The sequence below is a fragment of the Podarcis melisellensis genome (assembly GCF_964234715.1).
Source record: "Podarcis melisellensis genome assembly, chromosome: Z".
Lineage (NCBI taxonomy): Eukaryota > Metazoa > Chordata > Lepidosauria > Squamata > Lacertidae > Podarcis > Podarcis melisellensis.
Genome location: NC_138547.1, coordinates 1,832,676 through 1,855,536, shown reverse-complemented (window position 1 = coordinate 1,855,536; position 22,861 = coordinate 1,832,676). Strand labels below are relative to the sequence as shown.

Here is a 22,861-nt window from a genome sequence, read left to right as displayed (position 1 = left end):
CGTGTTCAGGATAGTATGGCCATAGACTGTATGTCTGGTGGTGAGTCACAAAAAACATATAGGGTGCTCATAAGATACCCAGACCTGCAAGTGATGGTGGCAGAAGTGGGGGTGCAAGGTTCAAGCCACTGCAAGTAGAAGACACACAACATCTGGTGAAGAAGACCCCTCCTTTAAGGCAGTGTTTCCCAACCTTGGGCCTCCAGGTGTTTTTGCACTACAACTCCCATCATGCCTAGCTAGCAAGACCAGTGGTCAGGGATGATGGGAATTGTAGTTCAAAAACAGCTGGAGGCCCAAGGTTGGGAAACACTGCTTTAAGGGACCCTGAGCAGGAATGTTGTAAGCACCAGAGAGATGACAGAGGTGCTCATTTCTTGGCCATTCAACTGAAGCCTGGGGTTGGAAGACTGGCCCACCCTTTTCTTCTTCGTGCAGCACCTAGTTAAGCTGGTTGGCCGCAGTGAGAACAGGATGGGGACTAGATGGGGACTAGATGGGCCACTGGGCTGATCCAGCAGACACTTTTTGTTCTTACGTCACATTTTAAAAGGGGAAGAAGCTGAAAAAGGAGAGAGAGAGAGAGAGAGAGAGAGAGAGAGAGAGAGAGAGAGAGAGCGCGCGCGCGCGCACGCATTTACACACAGCTCTGCTCAGAAACTCCAAAACTGACCTCTTCTCTCAAAAATTTGGGCCAAGAGGGAGGAAAAGCATCTGTTGTCTCCTGATGGGGACAGTCACACAGCCAGCAGGCACGATCTGTCGTCTTACTGGCTTTTTAACCAGACAAGAACTTGCTCTGTCCTGGTTTTGCTGTTCAAAGGCTTCTTCCAATCACATCAGATTTTCTGCTCTGCAGAAGCTATGACATGAACATTCCGTGTCTTTTCAGCAAAACTCAGCAGAACAGAACCCTCACCCACTGAGCTTTTCATCATAAAGGTACGCAGAAAGGAATGAGATTTGATTTTCCCTTTTTCTTTTTGGTGCGCCCAACAGGTGAAACCCCTGGCCTTGATACCGTTCTCCAGCATGCTATTCTGCAGGCAATCAGCTCTTTGTGGGAACATCTGGACACGGACGTTTGTGTGCGCACACTGTGCCCTAAATTTAGAGTGGGCTCATGAAAAATCTGGCACAGAAAACCAGGAAGAAAAGAGCCACCAGGCTGCTGGAGTGTCTCAAACAGCACTACTCGCAAGCCTAGAGCTTACACCAGAAATGTTTTGTTAAAAGGGCAATCAGTGCCTCATTTATTCCCAGTCAAAAATAGGAAAGAAAATGCATGCTGCTAATGCAGCTCAAGTAAGAGATGCTGATGATGAACTGCAGCCAGGCAGGAGGAAGGAATGGCAGTGGCTCAGAAATGGATCACAAGAGCCCTGCCGCCCTTGCTGCCACAGCGATCAGCCTCCAGCTTCCAGGAATGAGACTTTCACCAAAGGCTCTCTTGCCTTTGCTAACAAGGCATGGCCATTCAAAGCAACTTGCTGCTTAATTTCATGCACAGTATGCAGAGATCTGTCTTATCCTTATGCAATGCCAACTCTCTACTTGTGCAGGGGGAAAGTATATCACGTTGTTGTTTGACCTAAGGCAAGAAGTTAGCACAAAAGAGAGAAAAGGAAGTGAAGGTCTAGTTTGCACATCAACTATGGATTAGCATGATGTGAACAAGCAGAAAGGAGCAACGGCTGGCCTCTGGCTCCAAGTCTCCTGCCCTCCCTGCACAGCCAAGAGGAGATGGGAAGCTTTTGCTACCACATTCGACTGACCACACTTTGCTGTGTTGTATGAACTCTGAACTGCAGTTAACGAAGCCAGTTTTGGTAACCATAGCTGGTTTGTAACTAGCTGTGGTTAACATCAACCCACAGTTTCTCAAATTCCTCCCTCTGACTGCACAGAAGAGAGAAGAGGGAAATGGCATGAGCAGAGGTTGCGCAAAGTGATGCTTTAGTGTAGGGCTAGGTGTGGCCCAAGGATGTTGGCAAGCTGCTTATAGCGGTTCAGGCCACAAGATCCACTTGCCCACCAAGGCTTCTTTGAGCTGGTGCAGGGAGAGGAGGGAGGAGGTTAGGCAAGTGGGTTCAGGAAGTGGTTAAAGTCTCTTTCAAGCCTGGCACCTTGAAGGCGGCGGCAGTGCAGGTGCTCCTAAAAGGCCCTGACATCTACTACACTTTTATTAACAGCAAGGTCACAAGACATAGGGATAACCATGGATTCTACTGAAAGGGGGAATTAGGCAAAATCATGAAAGAAGAGAGATCTATCCATGGTGGTTAGCCATGGCAGAAAAACGGCATGCCTGTATTAGGAGCTGCTGCCCTCCTGCCCCTCTTGTGGACTTCCCAGAGGCATCCCAGCTATCGTCCAGTGAGAAGATGCTTGCTGGACTGCATAGGATGCTGGTCTGATTCTTCTTGTGCCACACTAGTGGTGGATATTAGGACTGGAGCACAGGAAGCTGCCTTATAACATTCATGGAACAGCAGAGTTGGAAGGGACACAAGAGCCAGCTAGTTCAATTCCCTGCAATGCTGGAACCATTCAGACCATTGATCCATCTTGCCCTTGTCTACACGAACTGGGCAGCAGCTCTCCAATGCCTGCAAAAGGGGTCTTGAAACACCCCCCCCCGAGACACCAGGGATTCAACTTGGGGTCTTTTGTATGCAAAACCATGAGCTCCACCCCTGAGCTATGACCCCTCCCTTTTCAGAGAAAGCCTTCCTCCCAGAGTACCAGACATTGATGAGACCTGCTGCCCTTAAGCCCTGCTTTTTGGCCTTCCCAGTGGATCCACTAAGGAACAGCTGGGCCTTTTGCCTGATTCAACAAGGTTCTTCTTCATACAGTAATGTTCGCGCATTGTGTGAAGTATACTTGCAGGACTTAAACAGAATCAAACACGAAGGAGTGATTTTAACTAAAAACCATTACTGTAGGAAATATTTTTATGCCACAAAGGGGACTAAATGCACGCTCTACAGAAGTCAAGATGCCGTGTTGGATACAGGAGGCCCCATATAGCATCAATTCCCCTCCCCACAGTCTGCCAATGCATGGGCAGCAAAAAGGGTCCAACACAATTCCAAGAGGCAGCCCACTCTCCTGGGATGGGCAGGGAGGAAATCACACCGGCCTGGAAAGCACAGTTCCCTTCCAAAGCCCGACAGCCTGGACCAGACAGAGAAATGGCAGTTATTACCCGGGATATCACTGGGATATCCCACAAGTGAAAGGAGGATGCCTCCCCATTGTTCTGAAAATGTTTCTTATTGTACAGTATTTTGCTTTAAAAGGATCTTAAAATTTATTATTGTTGGGGAAAGACATGCAGCATTTTGAGTGCAAATGTGCCTCTGAATCTGACCTCAAAAGATTACCCCCAGGAATCTAAAGTTTGGGAAGCATTAAGGGAAATAGTCAGATGTTGTAGTTCTATTAATATGCGCTCTCTCTCTCTCTCTCTCTCTCTCTCACACACACACACACACACACACACACACAGCGAGAGAGAGAGAGAGAGAGAGAGAGAGAGAGAGAGAGAGAGAGAGAGAGAGAGAGAGAGGTGCAGCAGTGCAACCACAAAACATTGATTTGCAGACTCAGCTCTGCAGAAACTGCCCAGGCACCCGCTTACACTAATCAAACACCATGCAAACACTTTGGGCTGGCGAGGAGGAAATGCATTTTAAAATATTAATACACAAACACACAGCTTTTGACTGTTTAACATAAGCATCATTAATTACAAGTTGAGCAGGCCAGAGACGCAGAGCAGTGAAACGGTGTTCTGAGACCTCTTAGGCAGCCGTTACCAAATCAATCTTCTCTTTTAAGTATAGATAATTTGCTTCAAGTGATTACCCGTCTATCTCTTCTTCCCTCACTCTTCCATTTGTGCACACGGACACATGCACAGCTTTCTACGCTAAATGTTTGCTCCAGCCTTCAAGTCCCAAGTCTGTTTACTTTCTGAAAAGCAGAGGCACGTGAAAACACAAGCAGTTGCTCCAGCTGTTTTCCAAACAGCCAGGACAGGGCTAGAGAATCAGAAACTGGCACAGCTACAAGAAACAGACACAGACACACGGCAACATATGTTTTGCACACAATCTGTCATCACAATAGATTCACAACTCCCTTCTCGTAGCAAAGGCTATCCCTCCCAGCTAAACGAGACATGGTTCTTAAGCTCACCCACGGCTGCTAACCTGGCAAGGAGCAAATCCACATGCCTCAGCAGTTACGGGGGCTTAACTGCACTTGTTAATTCTTTCTGCTAGTAGGGAGCTCCAGCAGCTGAACTGCAAACGATACAGAGTGATCCTTCCAAACTCAGCCCCCTTTCAGCATTAGTGCCTTGCCTTATTTAACCCCAGCACACTCCTAACTTGGCAGCTGCAGGAGTCTCGTTGCAAGAGGAAGGGCAGATGGATGCTCCATTCCTTCGTAAATCGGGGAAAGGGATGTCCTCAGGCAATGACCTCTCTTTACTACCCAGTGGGCAGCTAGATTAAGACCAGGCAATGAGTCCTCTTGTCCCACCAGCCGCTCATTTCTAGGCAATCCTGGGAGAAGGCCAACAGCAAACTTCAAATCTTCTTCCTTTGGCTCAATCAAAATCCTGGCTTGGAAGACAGAGGGAGCTGTTTCCTACAGAGCTGCCGGTCCCCTGATCATTACAAAGCTTTAGGTTCTCCAGATGTTGCTGGACTTCAACTTCCATTAGCTCCTGCTGCCACGGCCAACGGTTAAGTAATGGTGGGAGTCAGGGTCTAACAACAGCTGGAGGCTCAAAGCTTTATGAGTACCAACTTGGTCTTCAGAACTCACAGTTCACTAAGGCAGCCTCATCCAACCTAGTGCCCTCCTGATGTTGCTGGACCACTTCTGGCACCATTGACTACTGTAATAGGTGTACAGTGCAGAAATGGGAAAAGAATCAATTCTCAAAAATTCTTGAATCAAGCCGTGGAGCAGGAATGAGTACAATGGGGAAACCCAGGTGCTGCAGAACTACAGCAGCAAGGTCTCTCACCACAGGCCATGCTGGCTGGGGCTGGAGGGCCACAGGTTCCCAACTTCTACCCTAGAGGCAAGTTTCATACTTAGGAGTAACCTCAAGACTGGATTGTTGCATTGCATGCTGTGTGGGAGGCCTGGAAGCTGCAACTGGTGCAAAATGCAGCAGAGCACCCTTGGGCTAGCATGCAACACCTTTGCCAATACACTACTGGGCCAGGCATACAAAGACCCGATGGATGAGAGAGAGAGAGAGAGAGAGAGAGAGAGAGAGAGAGAGAGAGAGAGAGAGAGAGAGAGGCTCTGTTCCAGGCTCTGTTCCAGTAACAAGAAGCCGAAAGCACCAGCCTGAAGATGACGAGTGAGACCTCGTCGAAACGTCGCCTAGACACCCCAACTTTTACACGGGAAGACACCCGAGGACACCAAAACCTGCATATATATATATATATATATATATATATATATATATATATATATGAATAATTATATCTTAATACATGTTTTCATATTTTTATTTACGCCACTTGAGTTATTTTCTGAATATAAAGCAGATTGAAGAATGAGGCTTCAATAAACTTTAGCCCTTTTAGGGAGTGCATTTTAACCCACTCACTTGCCGCTGCCCACATCTGAAGGCTCCTCCTTGCTGTCCATGCTGCCCTCGGCCCGGCTGGACCTGCTCATTTCATCCATCCAATCGGAGACCTGCTTGAGGGCGCACTCCACTGTGGAAACCATGTTCTGGACAGCTTCGAGTTCTTCTGGAGACGGGTAAATGGTTGAGTGCTTCATCATCACGTGCCGGTCATCGTTTGCAAACGATCGGATGGATCTCTGTTGAGAGGGTTAGGAAATAACAGGGAGAAAGAAGGTGGGAGGAGGCAGAAGAAGTTGTCAACAGCTCTTCTTTTATGAAATGAGAGGATAAGGGTATTATTTGCAAAAGGGATGGCTGAATCAAACCTGCTGGCCATTTTAGGGCATCACACTTCTGGCAGCAGACAAACCTATCAGAAGGAGGCACAACACCTGTCCAAACCTGTGAAGTCTGCTTTAAAACCAAATGAAACAAACAAATGGAATCCCAAAGCCAATGTCTACTGGCCATGTTGGCTATGCTAGGCCTCTACAGCCAGGAACAGCAATGCTTCTGAACACCAGTGACTAGAAGAAGATGCAGGAAGGGAGAGTGCTCTTGTGCTTGGGTCCTGCTGTGGGTTCCCCACAGGGTCACCTGAGTAGTCACTGTGGGAACAGGATGCTGGTCTAGATGGGCCATTGGCTTGAAAGAGTGGGCCTCCTCTTATGTTCCCTAAGAACTAGCAGTAGGGAGCTACCTTATCCCAATTCTGACCACTGATCTGATTATGCCTCCAACTGTGGAGGTAAATGACAAGCAAACATTGACAGCCCTCACTTCCTCCATGGATTTGTCCACTTCTCTTTTAAAGCCATCCAAGTAGGTGGCCATCACTGCCTCCCATGGGAGTGAGTTCCATAGTTTAATAATGCACCGGAGGAGGAAGAGGAGGTGCTGGTGGTCTACCAGCAGCAATGGGTTATGATCACCAAATGTCCAGAGGCAGTCTAAATGCCATATACTGGGGAACGGCAGCAGGAGAATGCAACTGTCTCCTTGTCCTGTTTGATGTTTCCAGGGGGGATTTGGCTGACCACTCTTGGAAACAGGATGCTGGACTGCACAGGCCAGTCTTTCCCAACCTAGTGCCCTCCAGATTTTGTTGGTTGGAGTCCCAGCTCCCACCAGCTCCAGCTAGCATGGGCAATAGTTAAAGGTAATGGGATGTGATTGATCCAACCATATCTGGGAGGAACCAGGTTAGGAAAGCCTGAGATAGGCCTCTGACCCAATCCTGGAGGACTTTATATCCTTAAGCAAAGGCAAGTCCAGAATTGTTCAGTCTTCATCTGTCTTCATCCCCACAAGATTTGGAGGAGGAGGAAGAGGAAGTGACTCCTCTCATCAGTGCCCCTCCTGGCGCTCAGCTACCCTCCCTCTCCTGCCTCCGCCACCCACAGGAGAAGAGGGGAAGCAGAAGGGCACCAGAGCAATGAAAACCTCCACTCCATTGCCCTATGGCTCATGGATTCCCAGGCTGCTTCTGACTCAGATGCACTGGCAGGCAATAAATCCTCTCCCATTTGCTTCTGAACTGGCACCTGAAACATGTTCTTTTCCCTTCCTTCCTTCCACTCTGTCTCTTAGCAATAACATTTGGAGGACCACAGAAGAAATCAATAGGTTTGGGATGTTCTCCCATCAGTTGGCCAGCAGGAATTCATTAATTGTGAGTGTGCCACCAGCCCTACACCCCCCTCCTGCTCGTCAGCCATTGGTCCAAAATAGATTTTAAAGAAAGGGCAGAACATCGCAATAGTTCAAGTACAGGAAGGCACAGCTGTCTTTCTCCTCTCTCTCGGCACTCTACAACCAAAAAGGGGTAAAGAGTGGGGACCAAAAGCAGCATCCCTGGAATCCCTGTGACTGGGCAGGTGAGTTTGAAAGCCCACATTCCAAGCCCACAGCAGGGGTTTCACCTTGCGGAAGGGAAGGGAAAGGGCTGGACTGAGCTGAGAGCATCAGCATTTGGTTATACAACCCAGCAGAGTTCAAGGTCGCCTGAGCCACTCTCTCAAGCAAGATAGCTGGTGCCACTTCCAGCAAAAAAAAAGAGTCACGTTATTCTTGAGCGTTCTCTCCCCCCCCCCCATGCCTTCACTCAATAATTCATAGACTGCAGCCTCCGTGCTCCCTGGGTTTTGATGATGCCCCAGCCATAAATCAAAGACCATTTTGCTCTGCTTGAGAGTGGTGCCAGACCACCTCCCTTTTAACTCAGCAGCATCTCCTCCTTCTTCCGCGGAAGCTCTTTTGGCAAGTCTGCTAGCAGGCCAGGAAGGGAGAGGGAGAGAGGGAGGAAGTCTTCCCATGTCCTCCTTCCTGCCTGCTCATTGCCCCAGCACCTGCAGCCATGGGGACCTACCATGGCTGGCTACAGTAAGCTTCAGCTCTGGTACCCTTCCCCTTCCTCTTTCTCCTTCTCCCTCCTCCGGGGTGTCTTCACTAGGCACTGTTTCGCCTGCCAGAACCTCCTCATAAGCCTCTCAGTCGCTTGACGGCTCAGGAGGTCACGCAGGTGCAATGCTCCAGAAGCCAGACTCTGCAGCACACCTGCAAAAAAAGCACAGAGAAGGAGGAGGGGCGTGTTTCAGAAAGAGAAAGCTGAAGTCGGAAGTGGTGAGAGATTGGGAACAAATCCGGAATGTGAGAATATGTGGGGCGGGGGGAGGCTCATGGGGGGAACAGAAGCCACACTGTGTTTTCAAGTAACTTTTAAAAAACTGATTTTCAGCATACAGGGAAGTAAGAAACAGTTTAGTACCAACTGTATAAAAAAAGAAAAGTTAACTGTCAGAAATAAAACTTGAAGTTGGCTTTCTGGGCATGTGCATAATAAAGATCCTTCATGTGTGATCTACTCTGGTAAATATATCCGGCAAGCATCTGAATCAATTTTTGAACTTTCTGTCCCATTTTTCCATTTTGGGGTCTAGGGAACTGGAAATGCTATGAAGGGCGTATGGAAACCGACAGAACTCAAACCATCCAAATCCACTTAGAGGCTGGAGGTGGAGACTGTGCATGTTCCTGCATTATACCCTTACATCACAAAATCATACCGTATATCTTTTTTAGTCTGGCCTCTAAGAACTCTTAACTTGAACGTCTAATTTTCAAGCAATGCAACGTCCCATACTTTCACATTCCACTGGAAACAAACCTGAAATATGGGGTGGGGGAGGTTTAGGGGGGAGCAGAAGCTATGCTGTTTTTGTGAAAAACAGAAGCCCCCGCGGAAGACACAAGCCACTATGCACCTCCTTCTCCAACACTAGCCAGCCCAGAGAATTTACAGCACTGCCTACCCTCTAAGCTTCAGCGGTGCGGTTATTCAGGAAAACACATTCCGAGCATGAGAAATCTTCTGCGGAAATTTCTGCTGCCCTAAAATCAATGGGAGATCAGATCTGGCATGTTTGTTTGACTTCTGCTCAGTAAACAAAACTAGCAACAACAAAGTATTTTATATTAATGTCATGCACTGCATAAATATCTGAATTCCCCACCACCACCAACAACAGGAAAAAAAAACAGCTGAACTGAAATATTTTATCGGGAAGGAGCAGGGGAAGAATCAATAAAGTGCACTTAGTGCAGTTTAAATGTTATTTTCAAATAAATTCAACGTTTTATTTAGAAATTTGTTTTAGTGGAGCACTTTTTGTGGCCTGCTTAATTTTATTCTTACCTATTATATGCCACCAGAGAATCCTCATGAGATCCAGTGTGGCTTAGTGGTTAGAGCTCTCTACGAGGACCCGGAGACTCAGGTTCAAATCACCATTCAGTCATGAAACCCAAGGGGCCCAGACACCACTTCTCAGTTCACCCTACCTCACAAGGTGGTTGTGAGGATAAAAAGGGGGGGGGGAGGAAGTACATACATCACTATTAGCTCTCTGGAGAAAAGGTGGCGATATAAATGAAACTTTTAAAAAGAAATAAATCCCTGCCGGAGCCAGATTCTCTCTCTCTCCATACAAGCATATACTCAAAGAACTGTAGAGTTGGAAGAGCTATCTAGTCTAACCACCTGCAATGCAGAAATATCAACTAAAGCATCCATGACAGGTGTTCATGTACATATTTGCATCATATACCTGGCCTTTCTCTTCGAAGGGCTTCTACCTGCCGAAGGAATGACCCTGAGAAGGATGGCGAACGGAAAGCCCAGTGCACAGATTCTCAAATTTCGTTTGCATCCTTATAACCTGATGCCTGTTTTATCTGTAAAAGCCGTGATTTCCAGAGATTTCTAACCTTTCTCAGCTGCCCTACTTGGTCCTCACATTTGCCTTCTCTTCCCTCTCCCCCTGCCCCTCCTGCCCCATTGCTGAATTTACAGCTGGGAAGTCTGCAAATATATGTTTTTCTGCAGAACTGCTGGATTTTGTCCGGGAGGTTTGCAAGTTGCAATTATCTTTGCTTGTTTGTCAATTCTGTTTCGCTCTGTCTAAATATGTCATTTGCCACCACCTCCCACCACCCCATTTAATTGCTGGGATCCTCTATGCCCTGCCTTGGCATGCCCTGGCACTCTCTGTCTCTCTCTTGGTGGGTACAATGGTTTGATTATTCCCAGTCTTGGTCCAACCGCCAAAGAGTGCCTTTGCCTGCTTTCAAATCACACCCCCAAACACACACCACCCCCTTGTTGTTGCCAACCTCAAATAAAGGGTTGGGGGACACGGCAAGAGAGACTGTTTGACAGACAGCAACCCAAGGGATAATTATTTCATATTCAGGTCAGCACAGCGTGCAGGCAGCTGCAAAAAGGGAGAATTCCATACAGTACTGGGAATCATTAGGAAAGGGATCGAAAATAAAACCGCCAATATCACAGCACCGCTATTCAAATCTATGGTGCGGCTGCGCATGGAACATTGTGCACAGCTCTGGCCTCCTCACTTCAGAAAGGATAGTTGTTTAGCAAAGATCCAGGATTGTTTAAGGCTGCTTATCTGTTTGCAGTACTACACGCAGGTCCAGCTGCCTGGATATCTGGATCTGTGGCGTGTATAGTAAGGTTACTAATTCCTCGTGTTTGGATAAGTGAATTTTTGTATAAATGAGCACCAGGATAGCAGGACCTGTGTGTATAACCTTGTGGAGCCATCCAAATGAAACTTAAGGTCCCACATGAATCCGACTGACCAACATAGTAACAGGATGTTGGACCAGATGGGATTTTGCCTCTCCTTATGTTAACTTTCATAAGATGCAAGGGCAAATAAGTTAAGTTTTGACATCCCTGGGACTTAATCTCAGGGTTGTGAGTTTGAGCCCCATGTTGGGCAAAATAAGGATGATGATGATGATAATTTATTATTTATACCCCACCCATCTGGCTGAGTTTCCCCAGCCACTCTGGGCGGCTCCTAATCAAGTGTTAAAAGCAATACAGCATTACATATTAAAAACTTCCCTAAACAGGGCTGCTGATAAGATAAATGCTTATTTCCTTGACATCTGATGGGAGGGCGTTCCACAGGGCGGGTGCCACTACCGAGAAGGCCCTCTGCCTGGTTCCCTGTAACTTGGCTTCTCGCAGTGAGGGAACTGCCAGAAGGCCCTTGGCGCTGGACCTCAGTGTCCGGGCTGAACAATGGGGGTGGAAACGCTCCTTCAGGTATACAGGACTGAGGCTGTTTAGGGCTTTAAAGGTCTGCACCTGCATTCCTGCATTGCAGGAGGCTGGACTAAATGACCCTTGTCACAGGAGCCAACTCCCAGAGCCCAAGGCCCCTCCCAATTCTACAATTCTATTATTGTACTATTCTATGATTTTCTGACCTGGCACTAGAAACAGGGATGAGGAAGAGCAACTAAGCTCCTAGCCCTAACTTTGCTATCACACCACACACCCACACACCCAACAGAGTTTAATAAAACTGGCTACTGCCATCCATACAAAAACATTTGTGGTTTCATTGCATAATTACAGTGCAGCCAAAACAGCAGTGATGCCAAGCCAAGAAACCATGGTTTAGGAAGAAGCACATCCTATCTAGGAAACCTTCTGAATGCCACAGGCCAGTAGCAGGCAGAGCAACGAATGTCAATGTTACCTTTGTACAGCGGGCTAGTTTCTGCACCACCTCTCTACCCTCCATCCAGACAACCAAGGGGCATAACCAGAGGTTCAAGGTCACAGTGAAGCCAGGCCAAACACTCAAGGGGGACGTTAAGTAGGGCTGGTGTGTGGCCTAGGGAGAGTGAGTGATGCTGAATGGGAATGCAGAGTCTCAGGGGCCAGACAGAGAGGCTTGTAGGGACGTATTTGGCCCCGGCCTGAGGTTTCACACCCCGGATTTAGTGTAACAGATGGACCTGGAATCAAGGCTCATTTCTTCCTAACGAATAATGACCACTAGTCAGCCTTCAACCATTGGTGTAGGCTTAAGGAGAATGAGCTGTCTGATAATGGAATCGACTATCTCGGAAAGTGGTGGAGTCTCCTTCACTGGGGGGTTTTAAGCAGAGCTCAGATGGCCACCTGTCAGGGGTCCTTAAGCTATGATTCCTTCCATTACAGAGGGTTGGACTAGATGGCCCTGGGGGGCCTCATTTCCAACTCTACAATTCTATGGTTCACTGGGGAGAAACAATCCACAATTCTGATTTCTGGAATCACAGTAAGTTAAACCCTTTGTGGCTTGTTTACCCCCTAGTAAGAAGACTGATGTCCGTGAGCAGGCTGAAAATGTTAAAATACACTGCGCGTGCAGAGTGCAGCCTACAGTGACGTGGGCTTTACAGAGAAAAATGCAAATATGCCAAAAATGCAAAAGCAAACACTTTCAGTTTACATTGGAAACTTTTCTTATATCCTATGGAATGACCTAGTTTAAGCATGTTTTACTTTACTTTGTATTTAGCAAACAAAGTTTTATTTTACTTGTGTGTAGCAAGCAACATCCGTCCGTTGTTACTAATGAACTCATAAAACGAGGGAGTGATTCCCCACCCCAACAAAGCACTAGAAGGTTTCCCACTTTGGAGGCTTTCAAGCCTACTTCACTGCTTACTAAATCAAAATTTACAGCTCAGAAATACATGCAAACTCGCCCAGCAGGCAAAACTAGATCAATGGAATTAAGTTTCAAATTCTAGTGAAATGAAATCATACAAGGGGTAGGCTGGAAAGCTAGCTACTCTGAGGTCAAACCCACCTCGATCACGCTTAGGATGAGAACACCCCTTTTCAGAAGCCCCACTGATATAGGTCATTCCTGCTCAGAAACCACCAGAGTTCTTGGCTTGCCAAGAAGATTCTCAAAGCAGCCATGTCCAATCCCACTCCCGAATTCAAAGCTTGAGGTTTCCTCCCTGGCCTCATTCCTACTTTGACACCCATCCAGCCAGAATGCAATACGTTTTACTCTTTTCCTGCAATCCCAGCTCCCCACCAACAGTGCCGTCCTTGAAGCTTTCCTGCTAAATTACTGGATGTGCCCATAGCCCACCCCAGAATTCAAGACTTACCTCTGTCAAGTATCTTGTACGCACCAAGCTCAAGCGACCTCTTTGGAAAACCCAGAGGAGCTTGTAAGTGCTGACAAACACGCCTTGGTTTATCAGAACGCTGTCACACTGAGAAAACTGCACTCGGTAACCTGTGGCTAATTTGGAGGTGCAGCAACAATGCAGCTTTACAGAACCTCCGTGCTTCGCTAGCAAGGAGGACAAGTTTGACAGGTATCATTGTTAAAGCTTGTTCAACCGGCCTTTCCTCCCAACAGAGAGAAAGGAAACAAAAAACAGAAAGGTATCTGGGCAGAGACTGCTCATTTTAAGCAGATTACAAGAAACACCTTTGTGTTAGACTAAGGCAGCTGAGGAATCCATCCCTCTCTCCCAAAACACTTCTCCAGAGCAAGAAATCCACACCTCCATACAAAAATGTTTAAAATAGAAGACATTGTGCAGGTAGCTTCTCTCGCTACACAGCTGAAAAATTAGAAAGCGCATTGTGTTCCTTCTGCAGTATAATTTTAATTCCTGGCCTCTGTCCAAGGTGCTCTCTGGTAGCATCTGTCACAGTCGGAAACTGTGCATCTGGGTCACAGGATAGAGAGAGAGCGGCTCTGAGGAGCCCTAAGTTTCGGTGCTGGGAACTGATGTTGTAAATTGAACTCTTTTCTGGGTAGGGGAGAGACAGAGAGCAGAATGAAGGTTTGCAGAGCTGACCAGAGGGAAGATACCTTGCTAGCAAGCGAATGGAATGCTTAACCACGGGTGACAACTGAGCATGAAGTCCAAATGCAGCCAGTATATCTACTGGGGTCTTTCCAGCTCCCACAGTACATACTACTTTTTAAATTCCCTTCAGCTCTAAAAACAACATTGCCCTGTGACACAGGTAACCTATATCGGCCCCTGCTTTGGGCACACACAGCCCCAGGGCTCCATCACATTATCACCAATTAAAAATAATCAGATGGCAGGTGAAGGGAAAGGCCCACCTCTGCTGGAGATTCTGGAGAGGTCCTGTCAGTCAGAAGCAGGCAATTACTGGACTAGAGGGACCACTAATCGGGCCTGGTGCAAAAGCCACCTTCCTGTGTTGCTAGGAAGCACTGCTTATAGAGAAGCATGTAGAACCAGTTCTTTGGATCCCAGCCTCTGTTTCCATACTCAAGCTTCCAAAACATATGCCAAAAAATATACCCAGAACACCAAAATGTTCAGGTGAAGAGTAACTGCTCCTTGTGAGTGCCTGGACCAGCCAACATTCCCAGAAGGAGCAGCAGCTGCAGAGCTTGTTGGTGTTTTGCAACTTTGACCTGTTGCCGGACCTTAGCCAGACCTTAGCAGAGCATATGCAGAGTTCCAGAAAGCAATCAGTTGCAGGCAGGATGGACGAAGCATCTCGCTTTATTGGCCAAGGGTGCCGGCGTACAGCTTCTGGCTCATTTGGCCAGCATGACTAAGCAGCTTCTGGCAAAACAGAGCAGCGCACGGAAACGCTGTTTACCTTCCCGCCAGAGCGGTACCTATTTATCTACTTGCATTTTTATTTATCTACATGCCTTAGACCTGGTATTCACCTCTAGTGACGTGGGTGATCTGACACTAAGTAAAAGTGAAACCAAAGAAGTGCCATGGTCAGATCACTTCCTGGTGCAACTGGACTTCTCCGCGACCCTTCCCCTCTGCAGGGAGGTGGGACCAATTCGGATGGTCCGCCCCCGCCACTTAATGGATCCAAATGGTTTCCAGAGAGTGGTAGGGGATGCTTTATCCCATGTTGATGGCCTTTCAGCTGATTCCCTGGTGGCCCGCTGGAATGCGGAGTTAACCAGGGCTATTGACTGTCTGGCTCCAAAGCGCCCTCTCCGATTGCATGGAGCCCGGACAGCCCCCGTGGTTTTCTTCGGAGCTGAGGGCGATGAAACAATCGCTGAGACGGCTAGAGCGTCGGTGGCAGAAAACTCACTCCGAATCTGACCGGACACAGGTTAGAGCTCAACGTCGAGCCTACCAAGTGGCGATAGCGACGGCGAAGAAGACTTTCTTCACCGCCTCTATTGCATCTGCAGAAAATAGTAGCAGGAGACTCTTTCAGGTGGTCCGCAATTTAACGGAACCACCTTTACCACCGGGGCCTTGTAAAGACCCCAAGATCTCCTGCAACGATTTTGCAAAGTTTTTTGCAGATAAAATCACTCATATTCGGAAGGAGCTAGACACCACCATGGGAGCAGGGCTGGGGCGGGAGAGTGCTAGAGCCCTGTCTGGTCAAGTTGCATGGAATCGGTTTCAATCCGTTACCCCCGAGGATGTGGACAGGCTGCTTGGACGCGTGAAACCAACCACCTGTCTCCTTGATCCTTGCCCATCCTGGCTAATAAAAGCAAGCCGGGAAGGGCTGGGCGATGGGCTCTGCGGGGTGGTGAATGCTTCCCTCTGTGAGGGAACATTCCCAGATCCGCTGAAAGAGGCGGTCGTTAAACCGCTTCTTAAAAAACCATCTTTAGACCCGGCCAGTATGGCCAACTATCGCCCAGTCTCAAATCTTCCATTCTTGGGCAAGGTGATTGAGCGTGTGGTTGCTGAACAACTCCAGGCACGCCTGGAGGATGCGGACCATTTGGATCCCTTCCAATCGGGGTTCAGGCCTCATCATGGGACCGAAACTGCCTTGGTCGCACTGGTTGATGATCTCCGGCGAGCTAGGGACAAAGGTGAGAGTTGTTTCCTAGTTCTGCTGGATCTCTCAGCGGCCTTTGATACAATCGACCATAACATCCTTCTGGACCGTCTAGAGGGGCTGGGAGCTGGGGGCACTGTTATACAGTGGTTTCGCTCCTTCCTCCTGGGCCGTGTTCAGAAAGTGGTGGTGGGGGATGAGTGTTCAGACCCTTGGGCCCTCACTTGTGGGGTACCTCAGGGTTCCGTCCTCTCCCCCATGCTTTTTAACATCTATATGAAGCCGCTGGGAGAGATCATCAGGGGGTTTGGACTGGGTGTCCATCAATATGCAGATGATACCCAGCTCTACCTCTCTTTCAAATCAGAACCAGTGAAGGCGGTGAAGGTCCTGTGTGAGTGCCTGGAGGCGGTTGGAGGATGGATGGCGGCTAATGGATTGAGGCTGAATCCTGACAAGACAGAAGTACTGTTTTTGGGGGACAGGGGGCGGGCTGGTGTGGAGGACTCCCTGGTCCTGAATAGGGTAACTGTGCCCCTGAAGGACCAGGTGCGTAGCCTGGGAGTCATTTTGGACTCACAGCTGTCCATGGAGGCACAGGTCAATTCTGTATCCAGGGCAGCTGTCTACCAACTCCACCTGGTACGCAGGCTGAGACCCTACCTGCCCGCAGACTGTCTCGCCAGAGTAGTGCAGGCTCTAGTTATCTCCCGCTTGGACTACTGCAATGCGCTCTACGTGGGGCTACCTTTGAAGGTGACTCGGAAACTACAGCTAATCCAGAATGCGGCAGCTAGACTGGTGACTGGGGGCGGCCGCCGAGACCACATAACACCGGTCTTGAAAGACCTACATTGGCTCCCAGTACGTTTCCGAGCACAATTCAAAGTGTTGGTGTTGACCTTTAAAGCCCTAAACGGCCTCGGCCCAGTATACCTGAAGGAGCGTCTCCACCCCCATCGTTCTGCCCGGACGCTGAGGTCCAGTGCCGAGGGCCTTCTGGCGGTTCCCTCATTGCGAGAAGCAAAGCTACAGGGAACCAGGCAGAGGGCCTTTTCGGTAGTGGCGCCCGCCCTGTGGAACGCCCTCCCAGCAGATGTCAAAACGATAAACAACTACTTGACATTCAGAAAACATCTTAAGGCAGCCCTGTTCAGGGAAGTTTTTAATGTATGATATTTTAGTGTTTCCTGGTTTCTATGGAAGCCGCCCAGAGTGGCTGGGGGGGCCCAGCCAGATGGGCGGGGTATAAATAATAAATTATTATTATTATTATTATTATTGCATTTTGACATGCTTTTGAACTGCTAGGTTGGCAGGAGCAGGGACTGAGCAATGGGAGCTCACCCCGACGCGGGGATTTGAACCACTGACCTTCTGATTGGCAAGTCCTAGGCTCTGTGGTTTAACCCACAGCGTCACCCGCTTCCCTTAAGTTACTATATACAAGAACAGAAAACAGATCTTAACTAGTTCCCTCTTAACAAACTCCAAACGACTCTCAGAACACTACACTGACGAACAAACTATCCAGTCAGTAAGGTCATAAGTCATCATGCCTGTGTGAGACCTCAACCAATGGTAGAGCTTTCTCCAGGGTCCCATATCTCAAGAGCAAGGATACAGGGGTGAATGCAGGCTGGTGAAGCTCCCAGGATCTTGCCAGAAGCCTCTGGTTGTGGTGGTGGTTGCCTAAAAAAAATCAGACTTAACCAGCTGGCCGCATTTCCAGAAGAAAGCCTTACAGGTTAAGCACAGCGGTGCTAAAATGCTGCCACCTGCAGTCTCTCTACCTTCCACACATGACACTCTGCCACACTCCCAATATCACCTTGAACCCAAATGCAGCACCATCGTCCTTGCCCCCTCCTACAATGTGGGGGGGGGGAGAATGAGGGCATTTTGTAACCCAAGAGGTGTGACCAAGATTGCAAAGGAGCTGGATTTCAGCTACCCAGTTGCTATCTTTCTTGAAGGCACTTCTACAATTCTGCAAAGTATACACATGTACAGTTCTCCCTGGGGACAAAAGTGGGTACTGGCAGGAAAGACTCTCGCAAGGGCAATAAGAACCACAGGACACCTTAGACAGGCTTGCCTCCCCAGAATACCTCAAGTGCATGCAAACACAGGGAAATCACTAGAATACGTGACAGAAAGACAAGAATATGCCAAAAGGAAAAGGTTGCATTTGTAATTTGTGGGAGAAGACGATTGTCCATCATGCAGTTCACAGAACTCTCCAAACCAGGGGTGGGGAATCTCAGGTCTGGGTGGCAAATATGGCCCTCAAAGCCTCTTTACCTGGCCCTCAGGACTCTCCCAGAACATGTCCCCTTCCCATGCCACTCACTGGCCCTGCTTTCCACCCTAGACCATTATTTCCTGGCAGAAATGCATTTGAACTAATGCATCTGGCTTGCCTGGATGGAAGAAAGAAAGATGTCTAGAAGTCTCTGAAGTTCAAATACAGTGGTGCCAATGGAATCCATTCCAGAAGTCCGTTCGACTTCCAAAACGTTAGGAAACCAAGGCGTGGCTTCCAGTTGGCTGCAGGAAGCTCCTGCAGCCAACTGGAAGTTACGTAAGCCGCGTCAGACATTCAGGTACCAAAGAGTGTTTGCAAACTGGAACACTCACTTCTGGGTTTGTGGTGTTCGGGAGCCAAAACGCTCGACTCACAAGGTTTTCGGGATCCAAGGTACGACTGTAAAACCTAATCTACAAAGGTAAAGAGTCACATCCACGGCTGCTCCCCCGCTTTGCCTCTCATCACACCCACTACTGGCATGCTGCCCCTGGAAGGCTAACGTGGCCCTTGGAGCTGCCCTAAACTTCAGTAAATCCAATCTTCCTTGCCCACAACTTGAAAACAGCCAGCAAGCAGTGTTAGAAACTGGGATAGAAAAGCTAGGAGCCAAATGGCTCCTGGGACCTGGGTTGTGGGTGCCAAAACAGAATGTCTAGTTGCCATTTGCGGGGGTCGGCAACACTTATTTGTTATATTCATAAGCAGAAACTAATTCACATAAGTGACACGTTGTTAATAGCACATTTTTAACAAAAAATGCTAATACGTTTAATTTGGTGTTTACAATAAAAATACTGGTACCATACTTCAATTTTTGAAGTACTCTCCTCTTTATTGCTATACGCCTTACCATACTGTCTATACTTAACATATACTTCAAGGCTTCAAAGCACATACATTTCAGTAATCCTTGAGGGTCAACCAGGTGCAAAAAATGGCACTCACTTTTTGAAGTGCTCAAAAATGGAAAATCTTTTGGCGTGAAATGTGCCTGGTGCCCTGATAATTTCGAATTCTGCCTGCAAGGTAATAGAATGCAAGGATAAAAAATGACCATTCAAAAGGGGAGAGTATTTCATTATGTCAAAACAAAAAAAATTCCTTCCAGTAGCACCTTAAAGACCAACTAAGTTAGTTCTTGGTATGAGCTTTCGTGTGCATGCACACTTCTTCAGATACAATGAAACAGAAGTTACCAGACCCTTCTTATAGAACACGAAAGCTCATACCAAGAACTAACTTAGTTGGTCTTTAAGGTGCTACTGGAAGGAATTTTTTTTGTTTTGACTATGGCAGACCAACACGGCTACCTATCTGTAACTCTTTATGTCAAGAAGAACCAGTTGCATCAATATAAGATGGGGGACACCTGGCTTACTAGTACTACATGTGAAAAGGAACTAGGGGTCTTGGTGGACAACAAGCTTAACACGAGTCAACAGTGTGATGCAGCAGCAGAAGCAAAAAAACTAATGCAATTTTCTTTCTTTCTTTCTTTCTTTCTTTCTTTCTTTCTTTCTTTCTTTCTTTCTTTCTTTCTTTCCTGCCCATATGGCTGACTTTCCCCAGCCACTCTGGGCAGTTCCCAACAGAATATTAAACAGAATAAAACTTCAAATATTAAAAACTTCCCTAAACAGGGCTGCCTTCAGATGTCTTCTAAAAGTCAGATAGTTGTTTATTTCCTTGACATCTGATGGGAGGGCGTTCCACAGGGCGGGTGCCATCACTGAGAAGGCCCTCTGCCTGGTTCCCTGTAACCTCACTTCTCGCAGGGAGGAAACCGCCAGAAGGCCCTCGGAGCTGGACCTGTGTCTGGGCTGAATGATGAGGGTGGAGACACTCCTTCAGGGATACAGGACCAAGGCTGTTTAGGGCTTTAAAGGTCAGCACCAACACCTTGAATTGTGCTCGGAAACGTACTGGGAGCCAATGTAGGTCTTTCAGGACTGGTGTTATGTGCTCCCATGGCAGGGACCCCGTGGGGAGCCTCACTGCAGCATTCTGCACCCGCTGGAGTTTGTGGGACAGTTTCAAGGGCAGCCCCGCGTAGAGCGAATTACAGCAGAAGGGCTTGGGAGAGTCTTGAAGGCCAGGTAGACAGGCCTGGAGGGCTGTATTCAGCCCCCAGGCCTGAGGTTTCCCACCCTTGTGATAAAGGATCTAATGAAGTAGCAGATCCAGGCATGGCCCATCCATGATGCAAAGTGAAGCAGATTGCCTGGGTGGCAGCTCCCAGTGGGACAGTGCCATGCCCAACACATGCTGCTTGGGTGCTTGCTTGTGGCTGCCAGATGTGTATCTCCTTCTCCTGCTAGTCCACCAACAACAGACGCCAATGGCTGACCAGCTCGTTGGGAACTCTCAGCACAGGGAGGCAAGTATTTAAGCTGAAGGGGTGGTGGGGAGGCGATTTATTCACAGAAGAGCTGTAGAGGCGCTCTCTGGGGTTAGAAGACTGAATTGCCTTTTCAGGTTTGTGTAGAGAATAGTCCTCAGCTGGAATCTTCCCAGGGGTAGTCAACCTTTTTATACCTACTGCCCACTAATGCATCCTTCTTGATGGTAAAATTTCCTTACCGCCCACCAGTGCTGCAGTAACTCAATTATTTTAGCACAAGTAGAAAAGGAGGTTTGTTTGTTTTTTAAAGTACTTAAATTTATCTTTTTATTTCTTCTTTATGCATGTCTATAATGTTTTTAACTTTATGAAGTTAAATGTGGAAACTATAAATTGAAATTACTTTTAACTGGCGATTAATGAGATCCTTGAGGCTGATGCTGTGAGACTAAATATGTGATATCTGGTTCGATTTTCGTAAGGGGCAAACGAAGGTCTCCTCTTTGGTGATATTCAGATGGTTTCTCTGTTTGCTCATAATATGATTAACAGCACTGAAGCCTGATTCTACAAGATACGTGGTAGGGAAAGGTATCAATAAATTGAATATCATTTTCCACATATTTGGATATAATGCAGGCATTTTTTATTTTGCCAGAGTTTTTGGTATCCACCACTGCCGAAATTACATTTACTCTCTTCATCATTTTTAAGTTATAATAGTTTTTCTTGGCAAGTTATATCAACCTCAGCAACATTTGCTATAAAAGGATTTATCATCCAGTCATGCACCTTCAAGTTCAAAATACATCCGTACCTCGTTTTGTGGCCAGGATCTGTTCCGGAGCCCCGGCCGCTAGCCGAAAAGGACGCAGGGCAAACTGCTGCGTCTGTGCAATATGCAGAATGGTTTGCGCTGCTGCACATGCACAAAGTGCAATTTAGCGTTTCTGCGCATGCATGAGCGGCAAACCCAAAAGTAACCTGTTCCGGTACTTCCGGGTTTGCCGTGGACGTTCGCCGGAATGGACGCTAGATGAGGCGGACGTTCATGGAGGTATTGCTGTATCTTGAAATCGTTTTCCCATATCCAATTTATTATTACTGTATTGCCCTGGCACAGCTGTCAAAACATTCTATTATCTTTGGCGTTAGATTTGATCTTATTTACAGCTCTAATTATTGTACTTAATGATGAACTTGTACTTAAATGTTTTCCTACAATATGTTGTCTGTGCACAACACAATGAATACACAAAACGTTTGGCACTTCTTCCTTCAAGTAAGCAAGAAATCCACAATAGCGACCTACCATTGATGGTTCAACAATACTGTTCAAGGATATATTATTTTGTGCAAAGTATGATTTCACAGCATTAAATATTGATAATCCTTTTGTATCTGTAATCAGAATGACAGTGAATAGTATTTTATCTTGCAATGTTTTCATCAAGGTACCGGACATATGTCATCAGTAGAGCATTATTATCTGCAATGACAGACTTGTCCAATTGTATGGAAAATGAAGAATTTTGGAGAATACCTTTAAGTTTATTTTCAACATTTGCCACTATTTCATCAATGCGTCTCTTTACTGTGCTATGACTAAGGGGCTGTGTTTTTAAAACTTCAGGTATATCCTGATGCATTACTGTTGAGATAAATTCTTAATAGAGGGTATTATCAAAGTTTCTCCAATATTATGGCTTTTTGCAATTAATTGTGATACACGATAAACTGCAGTTAATCCATCCTCATTCTTTGCATGTTGTTTTTGAAACGATGCAGCTATTGTTGAAGGATTTTGAAATCTTTCATAGATTTCTTGAAAATATTCAATGGTTCAATGGGCTTATCTTTATCTTGTGAATGCTTTGTAGCAAGATGTTCTCGAAATCGACTTGGCTTCATTGCTTCATTAGATAATGTCTTGTGGCACAGTAAACACATTGGAAGCTGTTTATTTGTAACAGATTTCAACGAAACCCATCTTCAGGTACTCTGGTAAATAGCCAAGAGCATACAGTGGTGCCCCACAAGACGAACGCCTCGCAAGACAGAAAACCCGCTAGACGAAAGGGTTTTCCGTTTTGGAGACGCTTCGCAAAACGAATTTCCCTATGGGGTTGCTTCGCAAGACGAAAAAATATTGCGAGTCCCCGCGGGTTTTTTCCGCTCCCCCCCCTTTTCCCACGGGTTTTTTCGCTCCCCCCCCTTTTCCTAAGCCGCTAAGCCGCTTAACAGCTGATCCGCTGATAAGCCGCTTAACAGCTGATCGCTAGAAGCCGCTAGACCGCTGTAGCGCTAATCCGCTAAGCTGTCAATGAGCTTGCTTCGCAAGACGAAAAAACCGCTAGACGAAGAGAATCGCGGAACCGA

The 22,861-nt window shown here is 47.2% G+C and overlaps 1 protein-coding gene and 1 long non-coding RNA gene across 8 annotated transcripts in view; both read right to left on the bottom strand.

The window, feature by feature from the left end:
* The window catches only part of STRBP (spermatid perinuclear RNA binding protein), a 114,781-nt gene that overhangs the window by 49,769 nt on the left and 42,151 nt on the right, over window positions 1-22,861 (bottom strand). For 4 of the 7 annotated variants that reach the window (XM_081896422.1, XM_081896423.1, XM_081896424.1 and 1 more), the window contains exon 2: window positions 5,648-5,868. In XM_081896422.1, the coding sequence (XP_081752548.1) occupies window positions 5,648-5,829 (182 nt within the window). In that variant the 5' untranslated portion in view covers window positions 5,830-5,868. Of the gene's footprint in view, window positions 1-5,647; window positions 5,869-8,039; window positions 8,228-13,162; window positions 13,303-22,861 lie in introns of those variants that run through there. The other 3 variants (XM_081896426.1, XM_081896428.1, XM_081896427.1) reach the window with 2 other exon arrangements.
* LOC309361600 overlaps window positions 1-22,861 on the bottom strand; it is a 215,819-nt gene that overhangs the window by 166,853 nt on the left and 26,105 nt on the right. The window lies entirely within an intron of this gene.